This window comes from Narcine bancroftii, chromosome 11 (assembly GCF_036971445.1).
Source record: "Narcine bancroftii isolate sNarBan1 chromosome 11, sNarBan1.hap1, whole genome shotgun sequence".
Lineage (NCBI taxonomy): Eukaryota > Metazoa > Chordata > Chondrichthyes > Torpediniformes > Narcinidae > Narcine > Narcine bancroftii.
The window spans coordinates 78,739,479-78,757,608 of NC_091479.1; the positions used below are offsets into that span (position 1 = coordinate 78,739,479).

The window sequence follows — 18,130 nt, forward strand, 5'->3', positions numbered from 1 at the left end:
AACTTTTTTTTGCAGTCGATATTGGCGGAGATGGAACCGATTTTGCAGACGAAAATGTCGAGCTGGAGTGAAATCAAATGTGTTTTATTGGCTTGTAATATTTCTAGTATTCCTCAACACCCTTACCATTGCATCTGAACACTACAATCAACCCATCTGGCTTTCTCTTGTTCAAGGTAAGGGCAAACCTAATTAAAAATAAATGCAAATCTGTTGGTGTACTTCTTCATAGCAAAATTTTTGAGTATATTTTCTTCACCATATGGTAGGTGATAACCATAATAACATCTATATCCTTAAATAATAAACAATAAAAAAATTAAATAGCCTAAAAGGAATCTCTATCTGAAAACACAATAAATCTAGACTGGATCAATATTGCATCATTTCCTGAGCTTTTATCACCTAGCAGAAAACATGACATCTAAAGGGGTAGCCCACTTTTAAATTCTAGCTAAAATAGTATAGACCCAATGTTTTTTCCTGCATGATTTTTGACTTTGCTGGTCTGAAAAATTATACAGTAGTTCATTTTTGCTCAAAAATGTCGCCTTTTAGTTAATCCCTTTTCCCAGAAAACATACTGTTGGAAAGGTTAGCAGTCAAACTGTGTTGCCAGGTGCTTTCTAATATTCTGGAGCCTTGCAGCTTATTTGGCCTGTCTTGCACAACCTGTGCTCTCAAAACTAACTTTCATTGATGATCTTTCTATGCCTAATATTTCTCTTTCTGAATGGGATGGAGATAATTGATAGGCATTGATGAAATCATAGCAGCAGGAAATTGGAACCATGAAAGAAGAAAATCTTATTCCCGGTTGGCCATTAGATGGCAGATATTTTAGATTTATTGTCAGAGTACATATATCACATAACCCCCGAGATTTTTTTTTCCCTGCGGGCATGGCAAAGAACAACTGTGCAATACAGAGAGGACAAACAGAAAAATCAATATTGTGCACAAGTAAGAGTCCTTAAATTAGTCTCTGAGTTTGTCATTGAGAAGTTTGGTGGTGGAGGGGTAGCAACTGTTCCTGAACCTGGTGATGTGAGTCTTGTGGCACCTATACCTCTTTCCTGATGGCAGCAGTGAGAACAGAGTGTGCACTTGATGGTGTGGATCCTTGATGATTGCTGCTGCTCTGCAATGGCAGCGTTCCCTGTAGATGTACTCAATAGTGGAGAGGGTTTTGCCTGTGATGTCCTGGGCTGTGTCCACTAGCTTTTGGAGGGCTTTACACTCGGGGGTATTGGCGTCTCCATACCAGACCATGATGCAGCTGGTCAGCACACTTTCCTCTGCACCTCTGTAGAAATTTGCCAGGATTTTTGATGTCATACTAAACTTTTGCAAACTACTGAGGAAGGAAAGGCACTGACATGCTTTCTTCATGGTGCCTTTGGTGTGTTGGGTCCAGGAAGGATCCTCTGAGATAGTGACTCCCAATAACTTAAAATTCTAGATAGTTAAAGCAATCTGTAAATGTGCAATGACACAAAAATTGACACAGTAAAGAAGGATATCTGAGTTTACAACAGGATCTAGACCAGTAGGGAAAGTGGACCAAGAGGTGGTAAATGGAGGTGTGGCACTTTGGTAAGCCAAATCAGGGAAGAACATGTATAGTAAATGGCAGGGCCCTGCAGAGTGTTGTAATACAGAGAAACCAGGTGCATCGTTCCATGAAAGTGGGAACTCAGGTGGACAGGGTGGTAAAGAAGTTGTTTGTCATGTTGGCCTTCATTAGGAAAGATATTGAGTATAAAAGTTGAGACTACCTAATACAACTGCACAAGGTGTCGGTGAGATTACAGTTGGAGAATTGTGTGCAGTTCTAGTCACCCAGCTACAGGTGGAAGGTCTGCAGAGAAGATTAACCAGAATGTTTTCAAGACTAGAGGGGTTGAATTATAGGGATAGATTTGATAGGATGGGTCTTTATTCCCTGAAATAGAGGAGGCTGAGTTTGACTTTATGCAGGTATATAATCATAATCAGAGGGGATGGATAAAGTAAATGGTCATAGTCCATTATCCAGGATAGAAGGATTTGGAACTAGAGATCATAGGTTTAAGGCAAGAGGGACCTGAGGGAAAACATTTTCACTCAGAAGGTATTCTATATCTGGAACAAGCTGCCTATAGAAGTGGCACAATTAGGAAGTTCAAAAAATATTTTTGACACACACATGGATAGGAAGGGCTTAGAAGGATATGGACGAAATGGAGGCAAATGGGACTAGCCCAAATTGCTAATTTGGTCATTTTAGACAAGTTAGGCCAAAGGACATGTTCCATGCTGTTTGGCTGGATGACGTTATCACCCAATATTTACAAGGATCAGTGTTTATAACTAAACTTTTCTAAGGAGTCATCTCATTGCATGCTGAGCTTCTTCACGAATGGAGCTCCCTCTAAGATTTGTGATCAAAATTGACACATTGGTTGGTTGAACAGAGAAATGCAAGAACTGTTTTGAGAACCTTAAAAGATGGCTTTTGATATTTGTTGGACATTTAGAACAATATTAGGGTGACCCACAGCATTTAAAAGTTGTAAACTAATTCACAGGCGGGAATTTTTGAGCATTATGGTCACTTTCCTGTGCATGTGGTAAAATAACAGTCAGTTTCGTTCTTATCTATCCATTGTCTTCATGTCACTTTTTTTTTCCATTTCGTATCTTCCAATTTCTAGCCCCAAATCATCTTTTCCTGTTTTTCATTCTTTCCTTCTGAATCCTTACCAGCACTGAAATGACAACATGAAAAATATTTTCTTTGTATAACTGCAAAAATTATATGGGAAATTATATTATGGAATTGCGCAGTTTCCCTGATCCAAACCCATTTCACAAAATGTGTAGTCCTAACTTGGGCTTTTAAGAGCATCTTCAAATAAAAAAATTAAGAGAGGTATTAAAGTAAAATAACTGGATATAGGATCTACTACCTGAAAAATGCATTTTTGGACTGTCAAAATTACATCTTTTAGAGAAAAACAGAATAAAAAAAATTCAGGAAGAACTTTTAAGAATTAGTGTAAATCTATTCAGTAAGCAGTACAATAAAGTTGAGTTTGCATAAACAAAATTAATAACATTGCAATGGTAAATTTTAGTGAAAACCAGCATCAACGATTGCTCAACTCTCAATTATTTGTTTATTTTCTAAAATAGTTTAATTTTCCATATGACACACCATGCAACTACATCCTATGTTGTGAAATTAACTTGAACATTTCAAAGAAATCCTGAGTTCATATCACGGATCACTCTTCACGTGTTGAATTAGTTCATTCCTAAGGGAAAATTATGATCTTAGGTTTGACCTGCATGTGCTGAAATGGGATAAATCTGAGTTATTTTTCTGGAAAATTTTTGTTTAGATTTGGCCAGAATTGGCCCAAGCTCTGATATCTCCTCTTAGTAATGGGTTCTTAAGCAAGTCACTGCAAAACTGCTCTAATTTTGCTACCAAAATTCATTCTCAGTTAGTAATTTTAGGACAGAAAGAACAAAGGCAGTTGAAATTATAGAAAGATGTATTTTCAAGTTTTTTTTTCCTTTCATAGATACAGCAAATAAAGTTCTTTTGGCACTATTCACCGGTGAAATGCTACTTAAGATGTACAGTCTTGGATTGCAAGCTTATTTTGTATCACTCTTTAACCGTTTTGACTGCTTCATTGTTTGTGGAGGAATCCTTGAGACCATTCTAGTGGAGACCAAGATTATGTCCCCACTTGGCATTTCAGTACTTCGCTGTGTGCGACTTCTGCGGATATTCAAAATTACAAGGTAGCGTTCTACTTACCTTTCAATGTTCATTTCTATTAGGAAATTAGTGGTATGTATCTAAGCATTTGCCAGAATGACGATACAAATTTGGGATTCAATGTGGTGATCTGATTACAACATCTAACACCACTTGCTGAATATAAATCATATTTTATACAGACCATAAATTAGAAACAAATGTAGTGAAGAATCAGATAGAATTAATAAAGGTAAATGATAGGTATATTAAACTTCTTTGTGACTTTGGGTTAGATTTTGGAACTGCCAACAGCAATAGTTAGCACCCAGATATAGATGTATATTCATTTTTATTGCACGCTGCTGACTCCTTGTAGGTTTAGAATAACCATGTTTTGAAAGGATTAATCAAACTTTTAAAACAAACATTTGTCACATTCTAGATAAGATACAAAACTTGATTTCATTTGAATAAGATACTAAATATAATTAATTTTTATATGGCGATATTTTTAGCGTTTAGCACCAGCGATCGGAGCCAGGGTTTGAAACCCACACTGTCTGTAGGAAGTTTGTACGTTCTCCCTGTGTGTGAATGGGTTTTTCCCAATGGCTCTAGATTCCTTTTACCACTCAAAACATACTGGGGGTCAATTAAGTGTAATTGGGCAGCATGGGCTTGTGGGCTGAAAAAGCCTGTTACTGTGCTGTATATCTATTTTATTTTTAAATTAAAAATGTTCATTTTGATTTAGCATTTAATTTGGGTATTAGATTAGGAACAACAATGTAAATATATACCATCATAAAAGAACATGCAAATATTATCACAACACTTTTTAAAAAAAAAAAAATTAGAGGCATAAAAAGAGAGAGCAGAAGGGTGTAAGGAGAGAATTCCAGAGCTGGGGGCCTTAGAAGATTAAGCCAGAGCCACCTATGGAGGAAGCAGCTGGAGGAATAAGTAAATTTTGGAGAGATTAAGAGTGCATTTAAAGAAGACCAGGTATCTTAAAGTTTGGAGCTGGAGGATACTACAAAGAGATGGGACTAAAGTCATAAAGTGATGAGATATTGCATAACTGGGTGCCAATATGGGTTCTTTATGTTCAAGTAAAATGGTGTGATTTAGGAAAAATGCTCTAGACTTTGTGGCACTTCCTGTTTCTAGAAGATAGGATCAAAATCGGCCGACCAGAATGAATTGGGTTCGTCGGGTTTACAAAGTGCAAAATAATGGGTGAGGTTTCAGTTGAGAAAGGGGCAGAAAAGAAAGAAAACAGTCAAATTATTCATGATTCTATTTGTGCAAACCAAATCGAGAGAATGAACCCTTAATTCAATCATGAGAGAGGTGAATGATACAATAAATGGTCATACTTTGCAAGCCCTAATAGCAGGCCTAGTATGCAATAATTATGAACATTACTTGAAAATATCTTTGACAATGTGAACAAGAATGTAATTAAATTCTTTGTTTCTATATTTAGATACTGGAATTCCTTGAGTAATCTGGTGGCTTCTCTTTTGAACTCAGTCCGGTCAATTGCTTCTTTGTTACTGCTCCTCTTCCTTTTTATTATAATTTTTTCTCTCCTGGGCATGCAACTCTTTGGAGGAAAGTTCAACTTTGATGAGATGGAAACTAAACGGAGTACATTTGATAACTTTCCTCAGTCTCTTCTCACTGTCTTCCAGGTATGTTATGGTTCCTTTCATTACAATATGCATTCATCAAGTACCAAATCTAAATACAAATGATAACCAATTCTAAGACTGTTAAATTCCTAATCAAATATGTATTCTTAAATCCAAATGCTAACACTGGACAACAAAGATTTTTCTTCCTGAACACTTTTGGATATATTTTATAGATTTTGGTCTGCTGATCATGCAAATCACCTCAACACTTTCCTATCACGTACCATTTTTTTTAAGATATAGCCTATTTTTGTGATTTCCTTTCATATTTTAAGTTTACTTCAAGCAGACAAAAACATGAAGTGCAGCATGTCATTTGAAAATTCATTTTCTGCATTAACACTTGGTCTTCTTCCCTGCTGATCTTAGTGTAGTTAGTGACATCCACGGTGAAAGGTTTCACCAAGCGGTTAGCACAACGGCTTTACAGCGCCAGCGATCAGGACTTGGGTACGAATCCCACACTGGCTGTAAGGAGTTTGTACATTCTCCCCATGTTTGCGTGAATTTTCCATGGGAGCTCCAGTTTCCTCACACCATTTACAACATACAGGGGGTGTAGGTTAATGGGGTGTAAATTAATAGCAGTTCAGTTTCCTGTTATTACTTTTTTTTCCTTATTGTTTGCTGAAACATGAAAGCATTTCAGAAGACCTAAAATGTTGCTGACAATATGATTGCATAACACTGACTAGACTGTATCCCGAGTCCTACAAGGCAATAACTGTGTGCAACCATAAGCATCAGGACTAAACCTAAGGAGGACAGTGCTTTGTTTGACCCATCCGTGTGGGGGAAAAAAGGCAGCCATTAATGGAATGACTTCTACTAATCTCATGTTCTCCCTTTTCTACTCATTGCATTTTATGACTTATACGCTGAAAATTACTTAAGTGTGTACCTCTTACAATTCTCCATCCCCTTGTTCCTTGCTTCTTTGAGAAAGAAAATGGCGTGTGCTTCTCAGTTAATTCTAGTTGGTGCATGGACTTTTGGGGTTGTGCTGAATTTTTGTTCCCCTGATTCAGAACAACTGTTGATTAAATGCAGACCTTTTTATTTGCCTTCGGAGTTCTCGACAGTAATTCTCACCAGAGCTTATATTCCTCCCTATACCAATTACAAGCAGGCATTCATGAAACTGCATGATGTGGTTTACCTACAAGAAACGGCCCATCCCGATGCATCACAAATTACAGTCGGCAATTTTAATCAGGCCTGTCGGAAGAAAACCCTGTCCATTTATCAACAGAAGTCCCAGCACATTTGATCACTGCTACACTATGATAAGGAATGCCTATTGTTCCTTCCAGACTGCATTTTTGCATCAGACAATTTGGCTGTGTACTTGCTCCCTGCATATGGACAGAGCCTATAAAATGAGGCTCCAGCTATCAAGACTTTCAAGAGGTGGTCACGGGAGTCTGAGGAATGATTACAGGATTGCCTTGAGTCAGTGGATTGGACTGTGTTCAAGAACTCAGCTGAGGACCTGAATGATTACATCAGGGTCATTAAACACTTGGGATGAGCTGTGGATGAGTGTGTCCCCATTCAGAAGCCTTGGATGAACAATGAAATCCGGAACCTTCTGAGAGACACATCAGAGGCATTGAAGTCTGGAGATCAAGAATACTAAAAGAGGTGCTGGTATGATCTCTAGAAAGCTATCTCTCAGTTGAAGTGGAGATGCCGGACCAGAATGGAATCAGTGAAGGATGCCCCTCAGCTGTTGCAGGGTTCAAATGATGTAACCTGCTAGAAAGCTAAGTCCTGTGGCATAGGAGACAGCAGAGCTTTACTTCCAGATGATCTCAATACCTTCTGTGCCCACTTTGGCCACCAGCACAAAAAGGAACCATTGCACACCCCCATGTCTTCTGATTAACTTTCACTGTCACTATCTGTCAATGACGTGTGAGCTGCCTTCAAGAGTGTTAATCCAAGGAAAGCATCCAGTCCGAACAGAGTATCCAGAGTATGTACTGAAAATCTATACTGACCAGCTAGCTCGTGTATTCTCAGATATCTTCAACCTCTCACTTCGACAGTGTGTGATACCCACATGTTTCAAACAGGCTTCAATTGTAGAAGAGCGAGGTAAGCTGACTAAATGACTCTCACTCAGTGGCACTCAGATCCACAATGATGAAATGTTTTGAAAGGCTGATATTGAAGCACGTCAACTCCCGCCTGAACAGTGATTTGGATCCATCCCAATTGACCTACCATAACCACAGGATGTTGTTTCATTGGCTTTTCCTAAAACCTGGCAGCATCTGGACTGCAAAAATGCATACATTAGGCTCCTCTTTATTGATTACAGATCTGCATTCAACACTATCATCCCCTTACAATTAATCAATAAACTCCAAGACCTGGACTTCAATACCCCATTGTTCATTTGAATCTTGGATTTCCTCAGCTCCAGACCCCAATTAATTCAGATTGGCAAAAAATCTCCATCAGAACTGAAATTCAAAGTGATGCATTCTTCGCCCCCTCTGCTTGCATTATACCTATGACTGTGTGGTTCAAGGACAACTCCAACACCATATATGTTTGTTTTGATGCCACTGCAGTGGCTTGTATGAAAGGAGGCAATGAGTCTGCATACTGGAGGGAGATTGAAAATTTGGCTGAATGGTGTATTAACAATGTCAACAAGACCAAGGAACTGATTGAAGACTTTAGGAGAAGAAAATCTAGGTATATGATCCATTAATAATTTGGAGATCAGAGGTGGAGAGGGTGAGAAAATTCAAATTCCTGAGTGTCACTATGTCAGAGGACCTGTCCTTGACCCATCATAAAAATGTCATAGCGAAAAAGGGCTACTTCCTCTTGAGTCTGCGGAGGTTCAGTATGTCATCAAAAACCTGTATGGTGGAAGGTGTGCTGACTGGCTGCATTACTGTATGTGAGCACCAATAACTTTGAGTGGAAAATACTGCAAAAGGTAATAGACTTGTAACGGCACTGATTTACCACAGCTTATAAACAAATAAACCACACCATGAAGTCGACTTTCTTTTAAATAATCACTAGACACAACATTGCAATCTTCAACTCCACAAACACCACCCAGCTAAACTCACTGCCATATGGGTGATCCTGACACTCTCATTCTCCTCCTCCTGACCAAGGTAAGTACGTGACCACGGCAGCACCCCCCACCCCCCCCACCCCAGCCTCATAGCCATGCAAGTAAAAGGCTGATTGGAACTGTCCCACTACGAAATGGCCAGCCTAACCTCGAACGATGGGGTCATGAGGCGAGGGAAACATTTGAGCAAGGCTTGGAAAGGGTAGGGAAACGAGCTTCGAGGATCATAAACTTTGTGGGTATGTCTGAGCTGCATTCAATAGGCTAAATGGCATTCACAGAAACTCAAACGTGCCGCAAGGGGTAATTACTGCCGTCTTCACAACATCAGAAGGCTCAACTGGAATCTAATAGTAAGCACGTACTAGATCTATTTTCACAAATACATGTGTGATAATATGACCAAGGTAACTACGTGACCACGACAGACTCGGCCTAGTATTTCATAAGCAAAATCCTCACAACCATTGAGTATATCTATATAAAACATTGCTGCATTTACCTCACCACCCAGTCCATGCTCTGTTCTCGCTGCTGCCATCAGGAAGTACAGGTGACTAAGGACTCATACCATCAGGTTCAAGAACAGTTACTACCCCTCAAATATCGGACTCTTGAATGATGGGGCATAACTCTACTCATTTAGAGACTAATTTAAGGACTCTTAGGTTTGTTATTTATTGCTGTATATTTCCATCTGCATTTGAACTTTTTTTTTAAACAGTTGCCACTTCCAGAGGTTTACAGTTATTGATCTTTCGATTTGCTAAGACTGGCCTGCAGGAAAAGGAATCTTAGGGTTGTATGTGATGCCATGCATGTACTCTGATAATAAATTTAACTTTTCTCCCAACACTTGGCCAGCATGAGGAGGAACAGTTTAAAAAGAAAATGCACTTTTACATTTTAAGCAAAGCCTCAAAATAAGCCACATCTCAATTGTTAGTGTGCACAAAGTCAGAATTAGCTCAGAACAGAAGAGTAAAAACGCACCAAAATGCTGGAGGAACTCAGCCAGTCTTTACACCATCCATAAAAAGCAAAGATACGCTGCCAACGTTTTGGGCTTGAGTCCTTCTTCAAGGAATAAGCACCTCAGGCCTGAAACGTCAGCAATATATGAACGCTGAAAAGACTGGCTGAGTTCCTCTAGCATTTCGGTGTGTTTTCACCACAATCACAGTGTCTACAGACTTCTGAGTTTCACTCAGAACAGAACAGCCTTACAGAGGTTGAGGACAAGGATGGCAGAGGTGCCAACTCACCATGGGTTGAAATTGCTCATAGTTTCTTCTGCAGAGGTGCAGAGGATGCTGATGAGAATATTCTTTTGACCTTCTACATTTGAGCAGTTGTGAATGGAGTTAACTATAGCCTTTCAATGAAAGGAGATTCATGGAGGAACTTGCTGAAGATGCTTAGGCTCAGGGCACTTGCTTGAGGAACTCATCCAGCAATGTCCTGGATGTGGGATTATGAACCTTCACTGATCGAAGACAAATTTTGTTCAAGATGTAGCTGCAACCAATGAAGAGTTTATCCCCAAAATCCCACTGACTTTTATGCAGGGCTCTTGGATGTCATGCTCCACCAAACATTACTTATGTTGAAGCCCGTAACATAATTTCTGGATTTTTAAGATTTTTTCCACATTCAGCCCAAGGCAGTGATGAGACTCCAGTGGAGCTATTGATATCACCAACAAATGTTTTCCTGACCATCAAGAGGACAATAAAGAGTTGGTACTGAGCTGGATTGGATTGACCTTGTTTATCCAAACTGGACTTCTGAGGAACTTCTGTCACCTACAACAGGATCCCATCACCTCCCCTTTTTACTTTCCATCAGGACTACTGTGGAGATTTCATCATCTAAATTGTTTGTAGCATCAGTGTCTGAGCTGGAGGCTGAGTGAGAAGTTGTGAGTCCTTGGTATTATCATTTTATTCCTGCATAACATGGCCAGATTACAATTCCTATGCAATGTAAAGGAAAAGACACTTCTCATTCACTGCTACAGGTGAGGCTGCTGTTAAAAGGATGGAGGTCCAAGTGATAGCCATTAAATCTTCCTAAAATACATGCCGTGTACTTTGACATGTTGGGACATACTTTGTTCATTTTAAGCAAAAGCAGGCCCAAAAATTTGAAAGCTTACTCCGTGTGATTGATCAACACCTGATGACATCGTGCAGAATTTGCATGGATTAAACTTTGTTGTCCTTGTTCTGATCCCTGTGGTGTGCATTAACCTGACGGATGCATGGAGCCCTTGAAGTGAAATCATAGACTTCACAATGGCTCAGGAAAGCATTATTTGCTTTTCCTGCTGCGGAATATTTGTTGACCTATGCATTCTATTTTATTTATGCATTTATGAACATGGCGCATCTAATTTGGATTTTATTATTCTGTTTTTTCTAGATCCTAACTGGTGAAGACTGGAACTCGGTGATGTATGATGGAATAAGGGCTTATGGAGGGCCATCTTTCCCAGGGATGTTAGTCTGCATTTACTTCATCATTCTTTTCATCTGCGGAAACTGTATTCTTTTGCTCCTTTATAAACCCTTTGGATTCAAGGCTTTCTTAAATTTTTAAAGACCCATTGTACTGGTTCAGCATGTCTGTTGAAGTGAGTAGTGGAATCTCCATTAAGTGTAATCACAGCAGAACTACCGGGATCACTAACCAAGTTATTTTGGAATAATTTTAAGTAAGAACTCAGAAATGCTGGAGGAACTCAGCAGGTCTCACAGCACCCATATGCGGTAAAGATATATAACTAATATTTTTGGCCTGAGCCTCCTATGGACACGGTAAGGTCTGTTGAGTTTCTCCAGCATTTCTGTGTTTTTACTTCAATCACAGTCTTGACTGTTTCACTTGGAATCAATTTACATAGTTTTATAATGATCGATTTCATGACATCTTTGTGCAACACATGATCATTTTAAAAATGTAAGGATTTAAAATATATCCAAAGTGATGATAATAACCCAGCATTCCCTTTCAATAATTCTGCACTGTTGAACCTGTTTTTACCTTCACTTAACTACTGGAAAGAACTTTCAGAATCAAGGCAGCTCTGATGGGATTGGAAGTGTCCTATGCAGTACAAAGAGAACAACCCCCCCCCCCTTTGAAAAAGAGAAGAAGACAAGACAACCCTCGGGATGATGATCTTGACAGCGGACCAGTGAGGAGATCTGTGGCTGAAGAACATACAGGCTGTTGGTGACTCGAGGCAAGGAGCCCATACAGGCTGTGGGCTGCTGGCAACTGCGGTCAAGTGATTCACACCAGGCGATGGACTGCTGGAGACTGGCTCAAGACTAGCTGAAGGGGCATGAGGTGTTAGAACCTGGGTGCTGAAGATGCTGAAGGTTTGGGTCTGGAGCTCGATTGCTGATGGTTTAGACTGAACTCTGTGGGGCCTACGGCAGTGCTGGAGGTGAATCCACGGACACTCGGTGACTGAGGGGGACTGTCTTTTGCTTCTCTTTCTCTGACTGGTATAGGAGAAACATGAGGGGGAATCTCTCCACTCAGAGGGTGGTGGGAGTGTGGAATGAGCTTCTGGCCAAAGTAGTAGATGTGGGCTCGATTTTAATATTTAGTGAAAAGTTTGATAGGTATATGGACAAGAGCATTATGGAATGTTATGGGGTGGTGCAAGCCAATGGGACTAGGTGGGAGAAGGTGTTGGGCATGGACTAGAAGGGCCGAACTGATCTGTTTCTGTATTGTAATTGTTGTATGGTTATTAACTGTAAGAGGCACTTCAGGCAATTAAAGCAATTTCTGTGTAATATTGTACTGTCTTTGTGACATGACAATGAACGAATCTAGAAGATTCCACAGAACTATTTTGAATTTGGTGAAGTATGATTTCAGACTGAATTGCTTATCAAATCTGTCAAATGTGTGCATTTCTCTAACATTCCAAAGCATTTGAAATATTTTTACAAAATAAATCATCATTCTTTTATCAGTTAAAATCTATAAAACACAGAACTATTACAAATGCAAAATAATTGAGTACATGTAAATTAATGTAATCAATTACAATTTGCAAATTAACAAACATGCCACGCTGACTCTTCAGCTACTGAATTTAATTAAAATATATGGGATTGATGAGATTTAACTTGAGTGGATAATGGTGAGAAAAGGGAAGTTCATGCAGACAACTAGACCCCAGCATCAGAGTAGAATGGATTTGCCTGTGCAGAATTGTTGGTTCTTGTTTAGAAATGTCACATGAACATTTTATAGTTGCAAATTAAACCTATTTTCAGAGCATAAAATAATTTGAGAATGACTCAAAATATGGAATATTTTTGGTAGGGTTTTAATTAGCCCATTATGCTCAACATTATCTTGTTGAGCATTAAAGTTATCAACCGTATATTTGCCTTGACCTGTAAACAGACATACTTTTAAATGTATTTTTGGCCATTGCTGTGGATAATCTGGCAGATGCTGAAAGTCTAACGTCCGCTCAGAAGGAGGAAGAAGAAGAAAGGGAACGCAGAAAGCTAGCAAGGTGATGTCTTGCCCTGATTTTACTTATTTAATTATTTAATTTGATTGAAGAACCTTTGAGCCAGCGATGAAATATTAATTCTTCTCAACGCAGTATGCATATAAATGTTTTGGTCTATGTTCCCAAAAGTCAGAAAAATAATATTCTATTAAGGAATATAATATTAACCATCAAAGTTTTTCTTGGGATGACCAAAATACTGGCAAGGTTTTCGCCTTTCTTTCCCATCCCTAATGGCCTTTCCCAGCAGTTCTTTAGTGTGACCCTCTCCTAAATAGGGTAATGTCTAATTTTAGTTAACTTCATAATTTTTTTTAAAACTAAGCAGCTCATAGAGATTAATATGAGGCATTGATGTGCTATGAGACTGGAATATTTTTTTCAGCCAGAACACTTTGTCGTGACAGGTTAATTTTCTTGAATAATACCATTGAATGCTGGGTTTTTCAGCAAAAGTAGAAACTTTTAATCTATTTTTGTATTGGACCAAAAATTTATTTTAATGATTCAAATTTATTGCATCAAAATTTACAGCTCATCATGAAGACTCTGAATTCAGATTCAAAATCTGTAATGTGCAATGCTTGTTTTTTCAAGCAGGACATGTCCAAAATGATGTATGGTCTTACCACATTCATTTTGTGCTAGATATGCAGTGTTGCCAAATATATAATCATGCAGTGTGGCATATTTGGTGTTGGAATAACACTTAGCCTGTGACTAACACGGATTGGTTGGGCTAAAAGCTATTTGGGTTACTTCGAGAATGTTTTCATATTGGGGTGTGGGGATTATACCATCCATTGTGAATGCTGCAGTGAGATGACTCAGGCAGACACTAACCAAGCCAGTCTTTAAAGGAATTCCATTTTAAAAGAAAATCTCTGCATTGTGTTAGAACTGTGTCTAAACTGTCTCTTACCTGGTGATGTGCAAGGAGGTTAAAGAGATAAATAAAGTATCTCCAGTTGTCATGAAGAGTGGGCAGAGTGAAATAGAAATAAGGACTCAAAATGAGGCTAAGGAACAACAAAACCATACATGGTATCAGGTATCACCTACAATGCTGTCCTTCAGCATTGTGCCTCCGATAATCAGCATACTTTTTTTGATTGGATGTACATGCGGGGTTTTCGACAGCTAACCTAACTTGTGCTCTAGGCGAGCTTCTGCATCGAGAATTCAAGATTGCAAATTATTTCTTGTGAGCAACTAGTTGTCTGTTTGTATCACATGGAATTTTTCTTTCACTGGAATCTTTGGAAAGTCATCTAAAATATTTATTACTAATTCCAAATGCTAGTAGCTTTTTTATTCACATAATGAAAAACGTTTAACAGGTGTTGAAGAGAAAGTCTGTAATTTTGACAATGGAAGGGAGCATTAAATTTCAAAGCAAATCTACATTTTTATTCTTCTCCGAGTTACTCATCTCTTGAAGTAAATTGAAGATCTCCTATCCCTTTTAAGTCAAATTTGAGGGGAGATCATTCCTTTATTGGTTTACCTTTCGTTTCCTGGAACGTGGTATCCCCTGCACACATTTCATTTACAGTTTTTGCTAAGTTTGCTCAAAAAATTGTTTTTAGGAACTCTAGTCCAGAAAAAACAATGGACATTGAGAAGCAACCAATAGATGAGGAGAAGAAAGAAGAAAAAATTGAGCTAAAGACAATCACTGCAGATGGAGATATGCCACCTACTACAAAGGTTAGTTTGTGTCTTGCATACTTGGAGTTGACAGCATCTAAAGGTCGATAGTTGCCCTTTAAGACACATAACAATCCCACTCTTCAAATAGTCTTCAGAAAATATACCATTGTATTTGGATAATTAATTATTTAGTTCCTTCCTTCATTTGGAGCTTGTTGCACAACAAAAAGTTGTTTGGTTCACATTTCATGATTTGTTAGTATCACTTACTAATTTTTGAGTGAGTTTTCATTTTTGTTAATGTATTTCTAGCATAAAAGTTAACAAATAACCAACAATAGTTCAATGTCCAGTATTCACACTTAACAGGTCTTTAACCATATAGGCCTAAAAATGACTGTCACTCATTCACAGAAAATAGATTTTACTAGTGTTAAAAGGTAATATTGCATCAAAAACCAATCACACCAAACTTGTATTTTACATTAAATGAAATCAAAAATTTACAGTATACCTGAAACAAGCACAGTATATGCTGGAAGCACTCAACGTTTCCACAAAGAGGAACAGTGAAAGGTTTCAAATCCAGAGCTCCTCATCCGAAGTGAGAGAGAGAGAAAACAAGTTTCTTTTCAGTTTGAGGAGAGTTCAGTGGAATGAAGGGATTTAACTCTGATAGAGGGTGAGACCAAATGAATAAACTGCATTAACAGTGGTATTTCAGCTGATGGTGAATTTGTCTGCCTTACAGCAGGCAAAAGGCCATCTTGTGTAACGTTACACTGTTTTTATTACATGACAATAAAGGAATCTTGAAATATTTTGGATCAGGTTATGTTTCTTTTGGTGGGCTCTTTTAATTTCTTGAGTTTAAATTCCCCAGATATCGCTTGGCTCATTAAGTCTTAACCAGCTCACATAGCAATCTCATTCATTTTAATTTATCTTTTTACACATTCCCATGGTGGGATCTAAACTTGCATCAACTGGCAATAGATCAAGTAACCTAACCATGACAGTGTCATTCTTGGTATTTGCTGCCATTTCAAAGTATAGCCATTCATAAACTGTACTTGCATGACCATTTCCGTTTCCATTCTCCTAAAGTTTATTTATCACATTGTACCTCATACTAGAAGAAGGGTTCTTCTGCAAGCAGTCTAACAGATCAACAGTAACATACAAAACAGCTGTAAAAAGTAGAAGAATTAGAGAACAGAGTTCCAATGAAAACAATAATAATTAGCATCAAGCAAGTGACAACATTGTTTAACGGGTTTAATGTATCTTATAGATTGAACTTCAAATAAATGGGGAAGGGGGTGAGGGAGGGAGGGAGGGAAGGGAGGGTGGAAAAAGGGGGAGAAAACGACACTATATATTTAAGAAGAAAAATGTCTGTATGTATCTTGGTCAATATGGTTTATAGTGTGAAAAATAAAAAAATTTTTTTTAAAAGTTTTAAAAAAAAAAGCAAGGACAGCAAGTTACACTGTCTGGAGTTCATTCAGAATCCTGATGGCTGTGGGAAAGAAATTGCTTTTAGACCTGGTGTTGTGTCATTTTTCACTCTTGAGCCTTCTCCCTGGTGGGAGCGGGGAGAAGGTGTGTCTAGGGTGTGTTAAGTCCTTCAATATGTTAGCTGCCCTTTTGAAGCTGCAGGAAGTGTAGATGGAGTGGGAAAAGTCTACACTGTGTTCTAGGATCATTTATCAATTAAGATGAATAAATATTTATGAATAAATGTTTGTTTTAATTATTTAATACTATTTCAATTGATTTTAAATTACTCTGATTATCAGAGACATTTTGAAATATTTGTGAAGCCCGTTGTCAGCAGATTCTGTCACAAAGCCACACGGGCAGTCGTGGGGCAGTGTCTTAAGAGCTGTCAAGTGAGGGTTAGTTTTTTTAGACTGCTTCTTTCTAGATCTTGTAACCTGTGAGGCCAGATGAGATGAGTATGGCTGCAGGGAATGAATTGGAGGCCTTGTTGAGAATAATCCAATCTATTAAACAGAAGATAGCAAAATGAAATTATGCACATCCCAAAATTGATTAAAATACAAAAAATTGAAGATGTAACTGATTTCTGAATAAGAATATTGAATATAGACATGTCAGGATTGGGAAAAGGAATTAGAGAATGATATTGGTTAAAAATGTATTTCAGAGGAGTGTGATTATTTTGCCTATTATAAATAAATTAGATTTCTTGAGCAACATTGATAATGGAATTTTTTTCCATCCAAAGGTTATTAATAACTACCAAACACTTTACATTCCATGTGTCACAGGTTGGATTGGATGACTACCAGGTTGAAGAGAATGAAGAGAAAAATCCTTACCCATCCAATGAATTTCCAGGTAAAAGCTTTTTGAATTTTTCAGGAAACAATAAATCTTTTTTTTCACTTTTTAACTCTATTTACATGTGCTTTTAATTAAATGGAAATAATTTGATGTAGGTAATGAAGGACAAAAAATAAATAACTCTGCCATGTATTCATCATTAATTGATTCTATCATTGAATTTTCCTATTGCCCTGACAACCTGAATATGGTCAATTTGAATGACATAGTGCAAAGAATGACTGAATAGGATCCAAGAAAATATTTTTAGCCAATATAGCAAGACTAATAATAAGGTTGAATGGAAGGCAATTCTGTACAGGTACACAATCCTTTATCCGGAGCCCTTGGGGGGGGACAGTGTGTTCCAAATTTTGGATTTTTCCAGATTTCAGAACAAAAGCCAGTTGACCCAGATTTAAGCCCACCCGACCCCCTTCCAGTCACGCTGCTCTCTCCCCGCCCACCCGAGTCGCACTGCAGTCTCTCTCCCCCCTTGCCCTCCCGAATTGCACTGCCGTCTCTCCCCCCGCCCCCCACCCAACCTAGTCCCGCTTCTCTCGCTCTCTCTTGCCCTCTCTCCGCTGTACCAGCACCAGGAAAAAATGCCGGTTTTTGGAGCTTTCTGGATTTTAGATGTCAGATAAAAGATTGTGTATCTGTGTTCTAGGGAATGAGGAAAACAAAAACTTAAAAAGCTGGCACTCAGCGGGTCAGGCCAATCTGAGAGAAGAGAAACAACTACAATTTCAAGTTGAAGACACTTTGATTCCATATTTTAGTGCTTTTGTTTTCATTTTCTAGTATCTACAGTATTTTTTTTAATTTGCTTTATTTTCACTTTGGTAGGGAAAAAAATCTGTGAGTGTATCTTCATGTTAATTATCATAATTCATTTAGATTTAGCATTGCAGTAGAAAGGCTAAAAGCTGGAAAAAGTTCTAAATTGGGAGAAGGAAAAATCTATGAGACTGAGAAATAATATACTATTGGTTTATTAGAAGAAAGAATTA

General features: G+C 38.2%; 1 protein-coding gene across 13 annotated transcripts in view; it reads left to right on the forward strand.

The window, feature by feature from the left end:
- LOC138745963 (voltage-dependent L-type calcium channel subunit alpha-1C-like) overlaps positions 1-18,130 on the forward strand; it is a 488,237-nt gene that overhangs the window by 263,298 nt on the left and 206,809 nt on the right. For all 13 annotated transcript variants that reach the window (XM_069903575.1, XM_069903576.1, XM_069903581.1 and 10 more), the window contains 7 exons: positions 16-176; positions 3,573-3,798; positions 5,247-5,454; positions 10,988-11,108; positions 12,998-13,112; positions 14,702-14,822; positions 17,063-17,132. In XM_069903575.1, coding sequence (XP_069759676.1) covers positions 16-176; positions 3,573-3,798; positions 5,247-5,454; positions 10,988-11,108; positions 12,998-13,112; positions 14,702-14,822; positions 17,063-17,132 — 1,022 coding nt within the window. The remainder of the gene's footprint in view (positions 1-15; positions 177-3,572; positions 3,799-5,246; positions 5,455-10,987; positions 11,109-12,997; positions 13,113-14,701; positions 14,823-17,062; positions 17,133-18,130) is intronic.